Source organism: Heliconius melpomene, chromosome 14, assembly GCF_056956725.1.
Source record: "Heliconius melpomene rosina isolate 202511_hmr_F chromosome 14, ASM5695672v1, whole genome shotgun sequence".
Taxonomy (NCBI): domain Eukaryota; kingdom Metazoa; phylum Arthropoda; class Insecta; order Lepidoptera; family Nymphalidae; genus Heliconius; species Heliconius melpomene.
In genome coordinates this window covers 5664374-5684350 of record NC_140402.1, presented here as the reverse complement: position 1 = coordinate 5684350, position 19977 = coordinate 5664374, and the positions used below count along the sequence as shown (strand labels likewise).

General features: G+C 33.0%; 1 protein-coding gene across 1 annotated transcript; it reads right to left on the bottom strand.

Annotated features, from left to right (window-relative positions):
- Positions 1-536: 536 nt before the first annotated feature.
- LOC146532113 (growth arrest-specific protein 1-like) lies at positions 537-19437 on the bottom strand. Its single transcript, XM_085197376.1, has 3 exons — positions 19195-19437; positions 4690-4920; positions 537-2566 (listed from the first exon to the last, which is right to left on the bottom strand). Exons 2-3 carry the CDS (start codon positions 4915-4917, stop codon positions 2081-2083), a joined length of 714 nt encoding a protein of 237 aa, XP_085053502.1. The 5' UTR covers positions 4918-4920; positions 19195-19437; the 3' UTR covers positions 537-2080.
- Between the last annotated feature and the right edge of the window lie 540 nt (positions 19438-19977).

The window sequence follows — 19977 nt, the reverse complement described above, 5'->3', positions numbered from 1 at the left end:
ATTATAGTTTATTTTTATTTATTTCATTAAGGCTGAAAAAATGACAATGATATGTTACTGACAATGATGGAGTTTCTAATGACCAATTTATATAATCATTTTATACGTTACTTCCGATATCTTAATAGCACGCAATATCTCTAAATAGTCAAACAAGTTATAAAGTTCAGCTTCACGTTGTATCCCGCACACAGCAGGGTAGGCAGAGGGAACCTAGTGTTAAAACACTACGTTCCCCACTTACACAAGTTACATGTTTTGCCTACCTTTTAAAGTACGGAAAATTCGCAGAGTTAAAACTTAATTATCTTTTTTTATATCGTCATTGTTATTCCTCGCATTATCGTGAGTTGCATTATGCATATATGCAAGATATGCACCAGGTACCTAGTGGCGACGAAACATTAGTAAGCAATCGTTTATGACCTGCATACGAATCGCAAAAGGGGATCGTAGAATGATTTATTGTTTTAAAAAATTTTTAGAGATTCGCCAATGAATTCTCAACAATTAACGAAATCCATTTAATTTGTTTCTTAATAATGTCTCCCCTATTTTAAGAAACATGAACTCTATAAATACAGGACAGGCTAAGTTAAGTTAATATAGAAAATAGACCAGAAATATTTAAAAAAATGTAAACAAAAGGATATGAATTGAGGGAGCAATAAGTGTTTAAGCTTCATTACAGACTTTACTTACTGCCTTGTTGACCACATAACCGGAAATTACTTTAAACGACGATTTTACATGAAAAACATCAAAATAAATAAAAATATTACCGTAATGAATTATAATTACATTTTAGAAATAATAAGTAAGAAAAATATTAAGAAAGCTTATTGGCGGGTCCGCTTTGTATACGACTGTGAAGACCTTGCTCTGAAAACCGGTTCCTGACTTCTTCATTACGAGCGATCGAACTCAGCGTAAGATACGACGACTCTACTCCATTGACTCTTCGTGGAAATATCACGACTTGTATATTTCACGGTGAATTCTCAATTAAGACTAACATTTCTGTCAATTAAAAATAAATATGGAGATATTAAAAGGTTAAACGTTTGAGTAAGCAGCAAAAAAATATAAAATCTATTTTAATTGTCAAAGGAGAACAGTTCTGTGAAGCGACGTTCTAAGAAATGGCAACCTAAATAACATTTTAACACTCATAAAGTATCATAAGGGCAAAAAGTAATATGACAAAATAGTCTCAAACAGATTAAGTTTAGAGTTTAATTTGACTTTAAATTGCAGATTTACGTCTATTAAGTACTAAAGTTTACAATAATTGTACTTTACAATTTTAACTCTAACTCTTTCTAATTGTAAACATTTCGCTGTCATCTTAGTTTTATATTCAGGTATCTCTGGCATTTAAATCGCACATAATTATTAGTAAATATCATTAATAAAATGCCTGAGAAAATGCTGTCAAAATGTAAATTTTTACAATCTTAATAAAATAAACAAAAGATCAACATTCATTCGTAAAGGATGTCACAGAAAATGTACTGTAAAATCTTGAAATATGTTGCTGGCATCCCATCCCGCATATTTGTAACGCTACAGACAGACGATTAGTGTTGCGCCCGGAATTAGCCACTCGAGACATCCTCGTCTCTTAAGCGATTGACTCTTTTAATCACATTCCTTGTAGATCTAATGAGATGGAGGGAGATACGAGAGACAGAGAAGTATATCCATCTGTTTGACATGTCGCTTTACAGCTTTAGATCAATCGGCGAGGCGCCGCGACGGGAACAACCCTGCATTTGTCACCGGACCACCGGCGCCGTAGTATTTATAGCGAGCGACGCCGCGTGCGCCCGCGCACCCGTGGACGTGGGTGGATAGAACTTCTCCAACAAAATACTCCGGATATCAAATTAACTATAATCACAAATGCATTTACACACACAAAATAACACTATACTGCAAGAACATACATATTATATATAGCCCTTGCCAACCCTCTCTTATAAATTAGCTTAAATTAATAAAATACTGATCTATACATATATACATGTTAAAACTAAAATAATTCTAGAATTTTCGAGGTAGACCTCAGAGCTCAATGTCACGAATTGCATGACATAAATATACATAACAAAACTAGTAGACTCGATACAGCCACTGGACTGGTTGCTGATGGCAGTTCTTGGTGATGTTTTTTATGCTTTTCCTCGTAACCTTTTTCGCGTGGCCTAGTATGATTTTTAAGATGTTTATGAAAACAAAGTCTAGCTAGATTGTTTTGCATCCTCGGGCAGTCATAATCTTCATTGCCATCACAGTGGCACGCTGTTAGTGCAGCTGCCTTTTCTTGTTTTCTCAGAATTTCTATGGAATTTCTGCACTTATTAGAACATTTCCTGCCACGGTACATGGATCGGCAAAGCTGGTGGTAGAAGTCTAAGGCCGTTGCACACTGAGCATCAGCTAGGCATATGAGTTGTGAGAGTCGACAGGAGGATGTGGCGTTAGCAGCTCCCCTTAACACTTGAGGACGGCACACGTCAATTCTCTGCTTGGCTTCAATGCAGTATTCGTCCTCGCATTGACACTGCAACAAAAATAATTATTATTAAAAAATGTTCAATTCATATTAGTTTGTGAATTAAATTTGTGCCTAATATAAACTTTCCAGAAAACTCGTAACTTTACCGTTTATGTCTGTTACAACAATAACATTTTTGGTTCATAAAATATTTTACGACGGCAACGGTCTAAATAACAAAATTTTTATATTATAAAATTATTTGAGAAGAAAACATGTCTATGAGAATATAACGAATTCCAGTTACATTTAGGCTTTGTTTGCTGCTAAGTACAAACTTTTCTAATTGATGTGAACTCAATTATGTCACTGAATGAAATTTGCATAACCAAGAAAAGAATTCGAACTGTAAATTGTTTACAGAATCGATTTGGACGACGACAACAATCCAAGGCATTTGAACTTGACATTCGCTATAACACTAATTAACAGTTAGTGATGGAAACGTTTAATTAAATGTCAATTTATGGTCCTGTTTGCGATGGTACAGATAAATAAAAGAGTAGCCTCCGTCTTACGCTGTATTTTTTGTGGGGAGGCAACACCTGCAAGCGAGCGCTGCGGTAGGTCCCGATATAGACGTCAAACCTCAAGGCTGTTTGGCCTCTCTGCCCTGACTTGCTTTCGATACACATTGCTCAATAGCAAACCATAATCAGTCCATAACGACCGCAACGACTCGTGATAATTCCTTGAAATTAGGCCAAATTGGAAAATGTCGAAACTATGAAGTTATTGCTTGGACTATGTTTTGTACGTTTAAAGTGTCTTTTAAAATGTGAAAGATTACATTTTAATGTTAAATTCTCTGCATTGTGAAAAAACACGGACAGAATCTAAAAATTATTACTAAAAGTAAAAATTTTAAACTAAACTATTTACTAAGTTACTGAAATGGCTGAAGAAGAAGAAGCGAGAAGTGTAATTAGCATATGAATGTCATACCTTTCTGACATATAATTTTAGTGATATTAAAGTCGTTAAGAAGACATTTTTGATTCCATGTACTGTTACATAGGTGGTCCAACAGATGTCACTCCCAAATACATATTAATATTTTGTATTTATAGAAAGTTTTATGATTGCAGAGAGCACCTGCTTCACGGCTAAGAAATACAAGTCCATTTCTAAAGGTCACGTAGAAATTATGGTCGCTATTATAAAATGAATATTCAAATTGAATGCAATTTTATCCAATATCCTTTATTTAATAGATTATCTAATTAGAATTTAATGAAAATAATCTGTGCGTTTAGTTTTTTGAGGAACTTTTATAAGAGGTCGACAACCGCGACCCTCGACTATGGCGATGCGTCGAGTCCGACAAATCTGACGTCTAAATTAGATTTTATTGCTGGGCGTCTGTAGCGAGTGTAGAACGACGCCATTTTAAAAAGACCCCCCAATCTTTATAAGGTAATATATGAATAAAGAAATCATTAAATAAACTCGACCGAATGGCAGACCTTAATAACGTGGTCGCCTCACTCAATTGAGAAAGACATTGTAAACAAGTGATGATGAAAAGTTATTGCGGCAAATATGACCTCTGCCAGGACTACATAACTCTTGAAAGTGGAATAAGCTTTTTAAATGATTGATTCATTTATTTTAAGGATTTTTACTTAATGTAACAAACATTCATACTTAATTAAATTTATTTGTTTATATAAGTTCTATAAATAAGTAGTTCAAAAAATCATTGAAACGAATACTTTTATATTGTACTAGCGGCCCGCCCGCGGCTTCGCCTGCGTGAACTACGTTATTATTAATTTCTGTCTTATAAGTGACGTCCATGCAAAATTTGAGACTCCTAGCATTTGTAGTAACGAAGTTTCATACAAACTTTCAACCCCAAAAACAACCCCTTCCGTCGAATATTGCACATTCCCGTCTTAGCGAGCACCTACGTCCTATAAATAACTCCTATTCAAAATTTCAGATTCCTAGCTCTGGTAGTTTCTGAGATTTCGTGATGAGTGTGTGACCTTTCGATTTTATATATATAGATGTAAAACATCAGCCATTATTTCATTAATAAAACTAGCTAACATTAATTTAACTAATGTGAGATAAGATATCGTAGCACTTAGCAAAAAAACTATATACTATCAAAAAATACTAACATTCATAAGCTCTTTCCCTTCTTCAGTCGAGGTCAACGCAATGAGAGCGTGTTCGCATGCCTTGGGACACGCGGTGGTGGGTTTGGACAACACTTCCTCGCACAGGTACATGTAGTTGCTGAGGGCCGCACCACAACCAGTGCGGTAGGCGCAACGCATCCTCGCCTGCTCGCAGGGGGTCCCGCTGGCCGCCACTGACAGGCTGAGCACCGCCACTAGCAGCCACATCACCTGGAAATAATTATTAAATTATATATACTGAATTGCAAAGAATATGTAGGATATGAAAAATATTGATAAAGAAAGAAAAAACGATCAAGTGCGAGTCGGACTCGGCCACAGACGGTTCCGTACTTATAGAAATTAACAAACTGTAATAATAATTTTTATATGTAATAAAAATAATAATTCCCTTTTGTTGTTGTGCAATTGCTGCAATTTCTCACTTCTTGTCAAATTTCTCAATTCTACAGGAAATAAACACCCTACAGATATTGATTACGCGGTGAGTAGTACATATGAGTTTTAGATATTCAGCAATGTTTCAATCTATCTGTCAATATCTTTCCTTAATTATGAGCCTTCCATTACAATTCAGTGCACGTTCATTAATAAATCATAACTAAATTAGCTGCTTACGATAACTACGCTACTCGGCCATTTTATTTTATTATATATAGAGCACTCATAACGTGTAACAAATTATATTTTTCAACATGGCATATTCTAATAAAGATCAAAATATCGATCTTTAAACTCAATTTTCCAATGAGTGTAGATCTCTCTCTCTCTACATTATTTTGTTTTATATGTAGCAAATATTAATTACATTTAATACCGTACCCTATTCATTGTCCATGACATGAAAAAGATAGAGATTGAACATTAAACACATTAAATAACTTACATAATTATTTCGATTCAATAAATTACGAATTCCCAATTAATTTTATTACAATTTTGTTTGACATTGTCTTAATAGCGTATAACTATAGAATAATAAATATGGTATACTCTGCCCGTACTAGTATTGTATTGATAATACTTTTATTACTTAATTTATTACTACTATAAATGAAATGACAACTTAAAATAAACTCTTTATCAAATCTTATATATTTATATAATATTTTAAAGGAACACGAGATACCTATGCAATCGTGTTAAAAGTGAAGAATATACATACTTCCCATTCCTCTTCTTTCAGCCTACCCAGCGGGTAACCAAAGTTACGAAACGAAATAATGAAAAAAAAAACAAATCACATACAATAATTTCTTACTAGTCAGTGCTTATTCATTGCAGCGAAACGTCATTAACCTCCAATCGCAAGAGCAATCAACACGTTTAATCTCGCGAGCTCTTCTCCATTCATGGACGCCGACCATTTACATCTTGATGGCTATCGGTTTTCATATGCATTATGCACTTATACGTATGTTTTTTTAAATTTCTATATCCCGCTTATAGTAGGGTAGGCAGAGAGAACTTAGTGTTAAGATACTCCGTTCCGTAAATTTCGTCGAATTTTCGAGGTAGAGTGGGGGAATTCAATGCTTTCGCCATGGTACCAGAGCGAAGAAAAAAAAATGTTAATAGATAATATAAATTTCCTCCAAGCGGGAATCAAACCTGCGCCATGACGGTATTTAATTATATTATAGTAAATAAGTATTTATTACATAAGACTGCATTTATCAGAAATTTGTCTTGATTTTTTTACTGTGCGAGTGACTTTTGTGGCTCGATGTTATCAGAGTTCAGATATCAGAGCCACTTTTTTAAATTTAATAATATTGTTATCATTTTATATTCATTGATGTTTATAATAAAATAGTACAAATTAGGTATATGTTTACTTTACAAGAATGTTTATACAATTTTTTTTCGTGACCTCTGAATTTAACATCTAATTACTTACTTCAAATACGTAGATACTATATACAAAACTACTTGTAGGACAAAATTAGTTTATATTATCAATATACTCGTGTCAAATTTTCATAATTAATTACAAAAACATGAAAATAAAGTAAAAATAAAATTTTTCAACTTACATATAACGTAAAAATTATATTTCTGTTCTAAGTGTGGAATAACACCTTGAAAATTATAAAAAAAATACTTTTATTTTAATTTAAGCCGTATATATATATGTAGATATATATCAAGATAATAAATGTGTAAAATTGTACATTTTAATTTAATAATAATATCTATACATATATGATATGAGAGTTTACTATATCTTAACATTAAAATATACGTACATATATTAGTGATAACAATCTCATATATGCCTATCCTCCTGTATTGCAACAACCTCACGACGTTTACTTATCCGGCCCTAGTTGTTAATCCTTGACTGATCCCGGGACCTTCTCGGAAGCTGAGTAAACAAACAGAAGCGTGTCACGCACTTCTCACTTGCTACTAACTTACACGGTTACCGTAACCATTAGGGTTGACGGAAATATTAAGTAAATATAGCTAATATATATAATAATATACATATATAAAAAAAGGTTTAATATAATAAAAAAATTACCCATATATTTATTTTAAAATATTAACTAATATATGTACTATAATATTATTAAACTTAGTTTAAATAAAAACACCCATCGCTTCCTAAAGATCTAATAGACAGCCCTAGCAAAGAAGCGCAGGTCGTCGTCCGTTGGAGTGCCCAATAGCTAAAGAAAACAAAGTGACAACTTAAGATGTCCAGCTCGCCTCCTCTCCAAGTGTTAAATTACAATAACAATACAAAGTTACCTGCTCGTAGTCCCGCCAGCTTTAACCCCTTTGGATACGAACCAATAAATATTCATACATCTCAGAGACTACGGTAGCTCTAAGGATAAGGACTAAAGCTTTACCTCTTATTTTTGTTTGTTAATTAAATTGTATTTTAAGTAAATTTATTCAAAGGAACGCAACGCAAGTACCGATAGTTTATTTTTTACTTTGTTAAAACTCGTGACTTGCAAGTTATATGGACATAAAAGCAGCTGTCGATAGCGAATCAAAATTTCGGAGAAGTCCAACGATGTCGTGATGACGGGAAAAAGATAGAAGAATTCTTTTCCTTTAGACGTAAAGCCGACAGATAACTATATAAATATAAATAGAAGCGAGGAAGAATCTGTGCGACATTTCCTTTCCACACTCAAATGGCGGCCGGTTAGCATGTAAGTGTGAAAAGCACAAGTAATTGCTGACATTCCGTAGTTATACATCCGAGAGTCAGGTTTTTTCCATTTAACTACTAAATAAGAGATATAAGAACTACGTATGAGTTTTTTATATCATATTTATAATGTAAAAACTTCTATATCTTTGTAGAGTTTTTAAGTCTATCAATTTGTTAGCATTCTATACACATTCTTCAAAGATGTCGTGTGGACATGAAAGCATATGGTGGACTAATCAGCGAGGATGTCCAAAACCCTGCAATGTGGAGAAGTTTGAGCTGGAATACCTAGCGAACCTGGAATAATGCCATGTAGAAAAAAAGACACATTCCTCAAAGAGAGAAGCGAAACAATTTTTAATTTAAGAAATTATTCTCTAGAATTTCTAACTTTTTAATATATTTCTATGTAAATCCGAAAGACCATAAGTGCGATGCGCTAAGCAGCAATACAAATAGATGGACCTACTCCTAGGTACTCGCGCACCTCATTACAGCGTGTCGTTAAGCGATAATTGATTGGACAAGCCGAGCACTGTCAGCTATTGCTTGAACTACCTGAACTTACACGTGTGGATAGAAGAAATTTCTATATTACTTACAAATCTGAATAACTCATAATTTTGTTTTTCTTTCACGCTATATCCCGCTTAGAGCAAGTAAGGCAAAGGGAACCTGGGAATTTACTATTAAGACTCTTCTGTTCTCCACTTGTCGTCGAATTTCGAAGGTATTGCGTGTTGAATGGGAAGGCTCAATGCCTAGCTATGCCTCAACAGAACAACGAAATGAAAATAATTAACATTTTATTTGTTTTAATGGGAATCAAAACCTACAACCTTCGCGTTTACAGTCACGCGCTTGTGCCCAGGGGCACAATTAGCCCAGGGACACAATTCCTTGAGTCCAGTTCTTTTGGACTCAAAAACTCAATATAAATATATAATTTAGTTGAAAATCTACTCCCATTGTTCGTTTAATTGATTATTATAATAAAAACAATTGAAATTTTATATTTACATGTTCATTCAATACTTATAATTTATTGTATTTGTTCAACACATCCATAGTTTTGAAGAAATTGTTATCGTTTATTTGTATTCGTATTACATTAGACAGCCATGTTACAGCACTTGAATACACAAAATTGTAAGCGCCTAGTAACTAATAACGTTGTTTAAAGAATATTTACCTATCGACTATTGTACACAAACTGACGTGACGTACGTATTCGTATATTCTTTTTAGGGTTCCGTACCTCAAAAGGTCAAGACGGAACCCTTATAGGATTATTTGAATGTCCATCGGTCTGTATATCTACCTTTTATAGATCTAGACTTTTTATTTGTTGAAATTAATATAATATACATATTTAGGTCTATGGTGCCTCGATTTTGCTGCAATATGTATGAAGATATGAATGAAGTGAATACCTCATAAACAAAACCAAAGAAGAATCTTTAAAAAAATGGCAAGTATTTAAAGAATTATTTCAATTCACAATAATCGCATTATAAAAAGCTAAAATATCTATGTTTCTAAACAAAAGAATCCAGAAATAATTTCATCTGGTCTTTATAACGGTATGAAAACTTGACATCGATTTACGATTCCAGCTCGGGTTATAAATTACCTACTTTTATGTTTAGAAAGTTGAAATAGTAACAGAAAATTCCATACGTCTCATTCTTTTTGCCCTTCGCGTTCAGTCTTTTGTATAGCAATTATGCCTTTTGTTCGTTATGGAGTGTATAATTATGCTTCTATTTTATATACAAATTTAGTATAGGCGGATAATGGAAAACGAAATGACTTGCAATAGAAAGATTTTAAATTATTTGCGAAATAAAAAAATATATATATTGGATGCTTTTTACTAATAACTCTAAAGAATGTGTTTAAAAAGTTGTGTAGTTTTGGCGTGAAAGCGTAACAAACAAACTTACATTGACATTTATAATATTAATGAGATGTGTTTTTTTTTTTAAAAAACCAGAAAAAATATATTTGTTCATCTTAATTTTCCTTGTTTTGGCAACTAATTAAAGACAGCCAGCCTACAAAATTCTATAATTCTATAATTTTCAAAATCTTTTCAAGTTTTTTCTCTAAATACAAAAGTAATATCCACTACAGAGCGTTATTAAAGCGTTAACTAATTATCATATTTACTAAAAGAATTAGAAACGGCCTCGTCCCTACACAAAACAAATGTTACAGTTATTACCGGCCTTGCTTCGTTTTCCCAACGATTATCTACTTGCTTTTCGTTTGCTCTCCATATATAATGTGACCATTCTTAGGCTCAAAAGGGGACATCGATTTTTTTTCAGTTTCTGGCTGTATCTCGCATGTAACAGGATATGGAGCCTAGTGTCAAATCACTTCACTTCCCACTTTCTGCCTAATTCTGGAGGCATTGCTTGTTGAGTAACGGAACTCTCTAGTATCATTTGACTTCCCGGTGCAGTCTTTGGGGATACCGGGACACACAAGCGGAAAACGGGATCGTCCCGTTAAAAACGGAACGTCTGGTCATGTTATCCATACATCAAACAAAGATATTAAATACGTTTGAGGTTGACAACGTAACTATATTTTAAAATGTTAATATTCGTTTTTTATTTCTATTTTAACATTTGCATAGGTATATATTATGTTTTACATACATACTATTACAGGTCACGCCTAATTTATTTATATGAACTCGTAATTTAAACATACATATTTTAAATTAAGAAATAGTAGTAGTATGGTATTTAAAAATGCATGCTTTTATAAATGTAAAAAAAAATTAAATTACCAATTATGAAAAATTACAGTTAAGATAACATACATACATACATTTTGTTAGACAATAAAAAAAATATTACAGATAATAAATATAGATAATTCAACTTTTAACTACAGATAAAAATAATTTTAAAACCCAAATAAAAAAAAGACAACCCGCATACTCGTATGTTCGCAACTTGATTTGATAATAAGGTGTGATATTGCCACGCTTTGCCTCGCCGACGACGGCCAAACTAAATTAGTACGACCGCCAAGATAATGAGACACATTGGCAAACGATAAGAAATAAAACTGGAATTGTATTGATAACTTATTTAAAATTTATAATATTATATTTAAATTAAAAATAAATTTAAGTATATGACATTTTAAGCTATATATGTACCTTTGTTGTCGTATAGAAAAGGTTGCTGCTAGAGTAACCGTTTTCATACGAATATATATATATATATATATATATATATATATTTGAATAAAGATCAATGATGAGAAATATATAAAAATATATCTGAAGATAAAAATTATAATCTATTCTCAAAAAATTGTGCAAGTATAATTCGTATTCTAATTAGTAGGTAGGTACATAAAAAAGTACTTTAGCTATCTTATCATATTTGATTGTAGATACACATTGCGTTAGAACGTTTAGGGCCTTCCATAAAACAAATATAATATAAGAATACCTATATACATATATAAAATACTAGCGGCCCGCCCGCGGCTTCGCCTGCGTAAACTACGTTATTATTAATTTCTGTCTCCATGAGTACCTACGTCCTATAAGTGATGTCCATGCAAAATTTGATACTCCTAGCATTTGTAGTAACGAAGTTTCATACAAACTTTCAACCCCAAAAACAACCCCTTAGAAGTCGAATATTACAAATTCCCGTCTTAGCGAGCACCTACGTCCTATAAATAACTCCTATGCAAAATTTCAGATTCCTAGCACTTGTTCCCAGGACTTTGCCTACCCTGACATGAGCAGGATACAGCAGAAACTAAATAAACTGAAACCTTTATACAATTCGATAGATACTAATATAATAGACGCAAAACAAAAAGATGCATAGAAAATTCCGTCCTAAGGTGCAATCTTATGTAAATCCCTAAATAATCCTAGGACGTAAGCAACCCCTTGTTCATTCAATTTCTAACCAAATCTAACTCAACTGTTGTGCAATATAAATCAGCTTCACGCTGTATCCCGCACACAGGAGAGTAGGCAGAGGGAACCTAGTGTTAAAACACTCTGTTCCCCACTTTCTGCCGAATTCTGGAGGCATTGCGTGTTGAGTGGCAGAACTCAAACCCGCGCTCAACGACACCAGAGCGAAGAAATGAAAATATAAACGTAAATGAATATTTCATTTCCTCGAGTGGGGATCGAACCCGCACGCCGCGTTACAGTCACACCCCTGTGCCGCTGCGTCACGTCGGCCCCAAGAATATAAAACGCAAAAAAATAAAAACGAATTCGAGCATATATTATATTCCAGTTAATAATGGACGGTGTCCACGTGTTAATATCAGTATAGTAGGGATGAGTTCGATATAACAAAACGTAACTTGTAACCGATACGATGCCGAAACCATACCATATCGATATCTGTTTCTAAAAAACCGTTATCATAGAAACTTGTCTACTATCAGATGCGTATTAAAACTTAAAATCACACACAGCAACTATCGCAACGAAAACGTAAAAACGAAAACTTCGCATAACACGAACTAAGTAACTACCTCTCTTTCTAACTATATGTTTCTCACGAGTGTAAAAGAAATGAAGCGAATATCCGATAACTTGCATCTATAAGATATTATTACTTTACGTTACAAAAAAGAACTTCTATATAATAGGAATAAGGTTGAAATTTGGTTAAAATATTCATATTATTTTCACACTTGAGTGGATTCGACTTTTAAATTCTAAACATTTGTTTTTAAGTGACAAATGCTTATTTGAAATTTATTTTCAAATTTTTAATATTTTAGAAATAGTTTAGTATTGTATTTAGTCCTTTGCGATACGTATTGCGGACGAGGTTTCCTTAAAAATTGTGCATTTCAGTGTGTGTATATACTTTTTTTTAACAACAATTTCTATATAGTTTAAAGTTAATTAGTGTTAGCTATGTATATTATGTCTATATACACTAATATATTTTAGCTATACAGCTTAAATATATTAGTGTATATAGACATAATTTTTTTCTTAAAAATGTCGCGTAAAGTCTCTCATCTCTCTGTATACTTGGTGATTTATTTTATATTCATAATACTTTTAAAAAACGCAACCAGCGTTTAATGTCAATTTGCCTTCATTTTATATCGTTAAAAATGATTTAACGTTTGTAAACTGTATTATCAATATCGATATCTGAAAACCGTTTTTGATATCGTTATGAAAACCATATATCGGTTACATAACCGTTATCGAAAAAAAACGATAACGCCCATGCCTACAGTATAGTATTACATCAAACGGTTAACGCAACCAGTTAGTTGTGACCGTTATAATGAGGTTATCGCGTTTTGTTTATTTTTTAACGTGCTACAGCCTGAGAGTTGCTAAACATCGACTAATCAAATCGAAAGAATACTGAAATAGAAAAATAGGGGGGAATATAGGAGAATAGAAAAATAGGGGTGAGGCGTTATTTTTTTATTTTCATGTGTTAGGTCTCATTTGAGGCAAGGCACAGGCGCAGCAGCGTGCGACTATAAGTGCTATATGTTGTGGGCTTGATGCCCTTTCGAGGAAATTAAATATTTAATATTTTTATTTTTAAGCTCTGGTAACAAAGATTAGCGTTGAGTTGTGCCTCACAGTCTCAATACACATTGCCAGAATTAGGCGGAAAGTAGGGTTCCCAGGTTCCCTCTACCTATTCTACTATGTTCGGGATACAGCGTAATCCTAAAAAAACCATAATCAATGTAATTCTTTGTAAGAACTAGTAATAAAATACTACGATATCTACTTTCCAATTATTTATATTAAATTCTATATATTAGAAGAGACGCATATTATTTGCAACCAAGAAAATTACCTGTAATAGAAACTTATATACAGTTAAAATAATTGTAACGAATAAATTGAGTACCTTCCTACAAATAAGATATTTTATTGGAAACGTTATAGCTAACTAGTTCTTAATGGCGAAAGACGAATAAAATTAGAAATATTATTATGGAAAATAGAAGTAAATAGAATATTAATTATTATAATGAGAAGAACTGTAAAAAACCAAAAAGAACAGCTCGCTAAGGGTTTCCTTCTTTGTTCCCAGGAATATACTATGAACGGATAGTTATTATCTTATTATCATCTTGTTTTACCTTACAGGCTGCACTTCTAAGTATTAATCGTAGGAGGAAAGCAATGTGACATGAGGAATGCCAACTCACTTCAAGGAACCACTGCAAGGCAACGAGACACCAATTTAATAAAGTGCAATTGTTACACTCCCATTACATATGATATCCTGAGAAAATATTTTTCTTCAGCTTCACGCTGTATCCCGCACACAGCAGGGTAATCAGAGGGAACATAGTGTTAACACATTACGTTCTCCATTTTCCGCGGAATTCTAGTAGAATTTTTGAGTGGCGAAGAAGAAGAAAAAATTAAAATATTCTTTATTCTAATTTTCTTAGTCATCTCCTCGAGTGGAAATCGAACCCAGAACCAGTCGCGTTTACACTCACACACCTGTGCCACGACTGGCCTCAAATATCCTGAGAAAAACATCTTAAGGTTTTAAAGAGATAAGAAATTTATCCAGACGCACTATCATCGCTTGAAGGACCATTCACGTATTTTCTTAGTAAAGTATGCGGGCACCACAATGGACTACATTTCCCATGTTTCTCAAATTACTTCGACGTAAACACAAAAGCAAGTAAACAATTAATATGAGAAAAAGCTAGATAACAAAATAAATCTAGTAGTTACATATTTTTTAAAAAGTTACAAGTACAATGAAATATGGTCAGACACTCAAGTTGAGTCTTAATGGGAACGGAGTCTTTCCACAAGGTTCCTAAGTTCCCTCTGCCTTCCCTGCTATGTGCGGGATACAGCGTGAAGCTAAATAATATTATTAAGTAAATATTATAATTTTTAAAATGCTATAGTTGAATCTATATTTATACAATCGAAAGGTCACTCACTCATCATGAAATCTCAGAAACTACAAGTGCTAGGAATCTCAAATTTTGCGTAGAAGTTACTTATAGGACGTAGGTGCTCGCTAAGACGGGAATTTGCAATATTCGACTTCTAAGGAGTTGTTTTTGGGGTTGAAAGTTTGTATGAAACTTCGTTACTACAAATGCTAGGAGTCTCAAATTTTGCATGGACGTCACTTATAGGACGTAGCTACCTAAGGAGACAGAAATTAATAATAACGTAGTTCACGCAGGTGAAGGCGCGGGCGGGCTGCTAGTATAGATATAAATTGAATTTAACTCTATAGTTCACTGTGTCCATAAAACCCTCCAATATTGTAAATCTACACATGACATGCACAAGAAAACCCAAAACCATTAATCATTCCAAGGATTTGGGACTAATTTGTCACACGTGTGGTGCAGCTGCAAGGTTAAACGCTGACTTTTGTCTCATACCGCTATGTCACTGAATTAATTATTATAGTTCTACAAATTCGTGTTTCTGTTGTTTGAAAATTAAATAAGCAATGCCTCCGAAATTCGGTGAAAAGCGAGGAGCGGAGTGTCTTAACACTAGGCTTCCCTTGCCTACTGCGTGAACTAAGCAAAAAAAGAAAAATAAATAATACATGATGTTAAATTAATGTTACAAAAGATCGCTTGAAGTAACAATAGTATCCAACTTCTTCCTGTTAGAAATTTTCCATAAATGTTGCATACGTAGAAATTATTTTAATTAGCAATTATGCAAGATATAATAATAAAAAACTATATTCAAATACCAACTAAATCACATATTTATCTCAAAATGTAAAGTTTAAAAAAGTTAAATAAACAGGAAAGCGGTCTCGAGTACGCGTGACCGAAATCAAAACAGAAATTGAATAGCCATAACGCAATCGGTTTTGGCACCTCCACATAAACTGGCTATAAAATATGAGAATGGAACCAGAATTGAGTATTACCACACACTTATATTAACATTTTTATAGTTTTTAGGGTTCCGTACCTTTTAATGAATTAGAATTATGAAATTTGGCAGCTAGCATCTACAGGTAGAAAAAAAATTGTAAACTATATATTGAGGTTAAATCCTAAATCATAGTAGTAAAAGGGAAGCAAAATTTGGTATTAAAGCCAAGTTAGTTCAAGTGCAGTATCACATGAAAGGGCTCTGACTAAGATAGGTTTGAATTTCAGAAAAAAGCTCGAGACTAATTTTTGTACGGAACCCTCGGTGGGCGAACCCGACTTGCGCTTGTCCGGTTTTTTTTAATAGAAAGTAAATAATGTTTTTTTTAAGGTAACATTATTTACATTGTTCACATAAATTACATGTGTTTTTATGCTTCTTTACATAGTCAATCTATTTGTATTTACCATCGAATTTGTTAGGCAAGATAAAAAAAACAATTCAATTCTATACTTATTTAGAAAACGTATAAAAAATTGAACGTAACGAGATTTGAACCCGTGCCTCTTAGAAACATTCAAAAATTGTTCCCAAAGGGCGGTCCAACTCCCGCTATGTTTTTTTCTTAATTTTTATACATTTTATAAATAACTATTTTCTTCCCTAATTATGTCACATTTAAAAAAAGGTTAAAATAATTAAATTCAGATTCACTAATAGTAGCAAAAAACCAAGTTCCTATTTCATAAAAAAATCAACCTTAAGCTTTATAATCTTTTAATACCACAGTACATAAATACAAGCCGTCACAAGTGACATTATCTAACCAAATATGTAAGCTTGTACAAACATCCTTTGAGATGAGTAAAGCACTTTAGAAAAAGCTAGCTCGTGGACGGGGGCTGTCACGTAACTTAATACCGTTGAGGACAGCAGGCACAGTTAATTGAGTAAACATAGATTACGCGTCCAGCTCGTCAGATTACTGTTCTAAAATAAAAAAATAAATAAAAAATTGATTCACGCTGTACTCCGCACTCACTAGGATGAGCAGAACGAACCTAGTGTTAAAACTCTCCGTTCCCCACTTTCTGCTGAATTTTGAAGGCTTGTGGATTGTATCTTTATGCTGAGAAATATAATTTTAAACAAACATTTCATTTCCTCGTATGAGGATGGCACCCACAACCAGTCGCGTTAACAGTCACACTTTGAGCTATTGCGCCACGAGTGGCCTGTTTTATAATAAAATACGGATTTTATACTGAAATAGAAATCTAACTACTTCTTACGTATATTTAATATTCAAACAGCCTAATTTCAATAGTAAATGAGGCATTCCACGTAACGATTTGTATTAACATAATTTTCCGCTCTGTAGTCAAAGCGCTAAATTGTGTTTTAAATTCAATTCTTCAAAATTTGAAGTCTGTATATCGGTTTTTTAAAGATATTTCTATGAAAAATAAGATTTATTGAAACAAATTAATATCTATAATTATCATATTGAATGAAATGAATTCTAGTATTTTTTATGAAAATTCTAATATAAGCGGCATAAATAAAGAATTACGAAATTAACTCTACATTTGCCTACTATTCACACAATATTTAATTACAATATTTTAAGAAAAAAATAATGAATAACAAAACGTTTTTTTACCAATATGAATTTTAATTCAACTTAAATTTTACCGAGATGCCAATCACACGTCAATCGCAATTATTTACCATATTTACAATATAACCGCACCCAACCAAAAATTTTACATTAATATATACAGAGAATAAAAAAAATATATATTCTAGTCTCGTAAGTAAAACTTTTAGGTAGGTATGTGCCGTCTAGCATGTGTATTTTAGGATTTCGAACGTCACTACAGGTAGGTAGGTAGGTAGGTAGGTAGGTAGGTAGGTAGGTCTTTAGTAAGAACAACAACTTATTATGGACAACGACGTATAATAAATCAAGAGGTAGCGGGTACTGTTTTATTTTATTACCAGTGCGTGCGTCCGTAGTTCTTGGGTAAAGGATTTTGTTAGGCATCTGCATTATATTGTTATTTCTATAGAGCAGGTTCCAATTTTAGTTTCAATATTGTAAACTTATAGGTTTACGTAGATTCTGCAAATGAAACAGTTATTTTTTTTTGTTTCACAAACTAAAATAAAATGGAATATATACATATCTACTTACACTTTATAATTCTAATAAATAATTCGAAAATGAGACTGTAACATATTTTTGCTTTCAAATGTAGTGTAGAGACGATAAAAAAGTTTATTTTTTGCATTGAAGTGCTCGTCTGTTTTCAAGTGTTGACTTGACATTGGCCATTTAAAAATATTACAGCAATACTTATAAATTTGGCTGATTTATAAGTATTGCTGAAAAGCAACGTAAAATTAGAATTTTATCTAAGATTATTTCAGTTACTATTTTCTTCAAGTATATCTTTACAATTTTTTTTCAACTTCTCCACCGTATCCCGCATGTAATATTGTACGCAATAACAGACCTTGTGTTACGACACTCTACTCCTTACTTTCCGCATTTCTGAAGGCGTGTGTTGAGTATCGGAACTTAATGCAGCGCTTTGTCTCTAGACCAGATCGAAGGCATAAAAAATGTTAAATATTTTATCCCTAGAATGGGATTGAATCTACAACCTGTCGTGTTTACAGTCACACGCTTGTGCTCTTAGGCCACGACTGGTCTCGTATAAAAGTTCCATTACAAATAAGTATTCTCTTTATTCAATTGTTTCAATTTGTAGTACCGATGTGTTTTTATTGTCAGTACTTTATATTTATTTACGTCAAATAGTTAACAGAGCATCTCATTATTTCACATCACGTCCACGTTACAGCTAAGGACACGGCAAAAGCAAGGACAAAATATTATTATTTATTAGATTAAATTAAATATTTCTATACTTTATTTCATATAAGTAAATATGGTACACTTTTTTCCTGTTTACTAGCTAAGTTAAGCTAATAGCTAAATTGTCACTTTTCTGCGGAAAAGTTACGGTAGAGTTTGAATATAGAGATTTTATTTTTATGACTAGATAAATAACTGACACTATTATTATTTTTATATTTTATTGTATTTTTTTAAGTAATGGATAATTGACTAAGTGGTAAACAATTTTAAGCCAGCATTGTTTAGAACAGCTTTTGTAAAGCAATATTATTGTAATTATAAGCCCAACCGGTGTCGCTGTAAAAGCCAATAGGGCTAACAGCATTATCCACATGTTAAAAAAAAGAGAACAAAAAAAAAAAAAGCAATATTTATATTACCTCAAAACCAATATTACTCAAAAAAATATTAGTCAGTACTATCCTATGAAATTTATTTAAAATCATTCACCTTTTTCTTAAACTAGAACAAAGTTAAAATAACACCGCCAATACATACTTTTAGTTGGGAGCTCTTTCCCAGTCACATGGCTCGTGCGGTGAAAAAAGAAATAATAAATAGAACTAAAACAAAAACAACACAGATCCAGTCACGAAAACCATCACAAACTATAAAGCGTACAACTTCACTAGGTACGACAAATGTTTACTCGATATGTACGACACGAGAGTACGCGCGGACGCAATACGTAGCGTACGTGTGGTACGAACGCGCGCGCGCCTTAAATTGAGTTGTGAGTCGGTTTGTACGCCGTCCGCCGGAGATGACAGCTTCCATCCTCCCCCCACACCCCCCCGGGACCCTTGGGATGAAGCTATACGGAATTGAGATGTCCTGTTTTTATTTACTTCTTACTTGTAATATTCCGACCGGTTCTTCAGATTGTAAGCTATGATTTAAGATTGGTAGTCTATTAATCTTTTTAGAGAAAATCGATGTAGAGTAAGTTATTACTGCTTTGATAGCGATCATGTACTTACTATTACTATTTAAAATATTATTTTATTGAAAACAAAATATATGTGGGGATCGGAGTGTATTAACACTAGTTTCCCTCTATCCTGCTGTGTTCGCGATGAAGCCTATTAAATTTTTTTTTTTTACAAATTTGAAATTGTAAAAAAATTTTTGAACTCGGTCACATTCTAAGTATAAGGTTCAAATTCGTAAACCAGCGCTCAGCTATACTTCGTGAGTTGTTTATATGTAACAAGTTCTTGTGAAAGTCATTATTGAGACCTTCGCCGGACGTATTTTTTGTTCGGCCGACGTTTGTACTGT

What these genes read in the sequence shown, in the direction of transcription:
- LOC146532113 (XM_085197376.1), bottom strand. Translation starts at nt 4,917, where the DNA reads ATGTGGCTGCTAGTGGCGGTGCTCAGCCTGTCAGTGGCGGCCAGCGGG. An exon ending in AAGGGAAAGAGCTTATGAAT is followed by an intron (nt 2,567 to 4,689) that starts GTTAGTATTTTT and finishes TTTTTGTTGCAG; the next exon opens with TGTCAATGCGAGGACGAATA.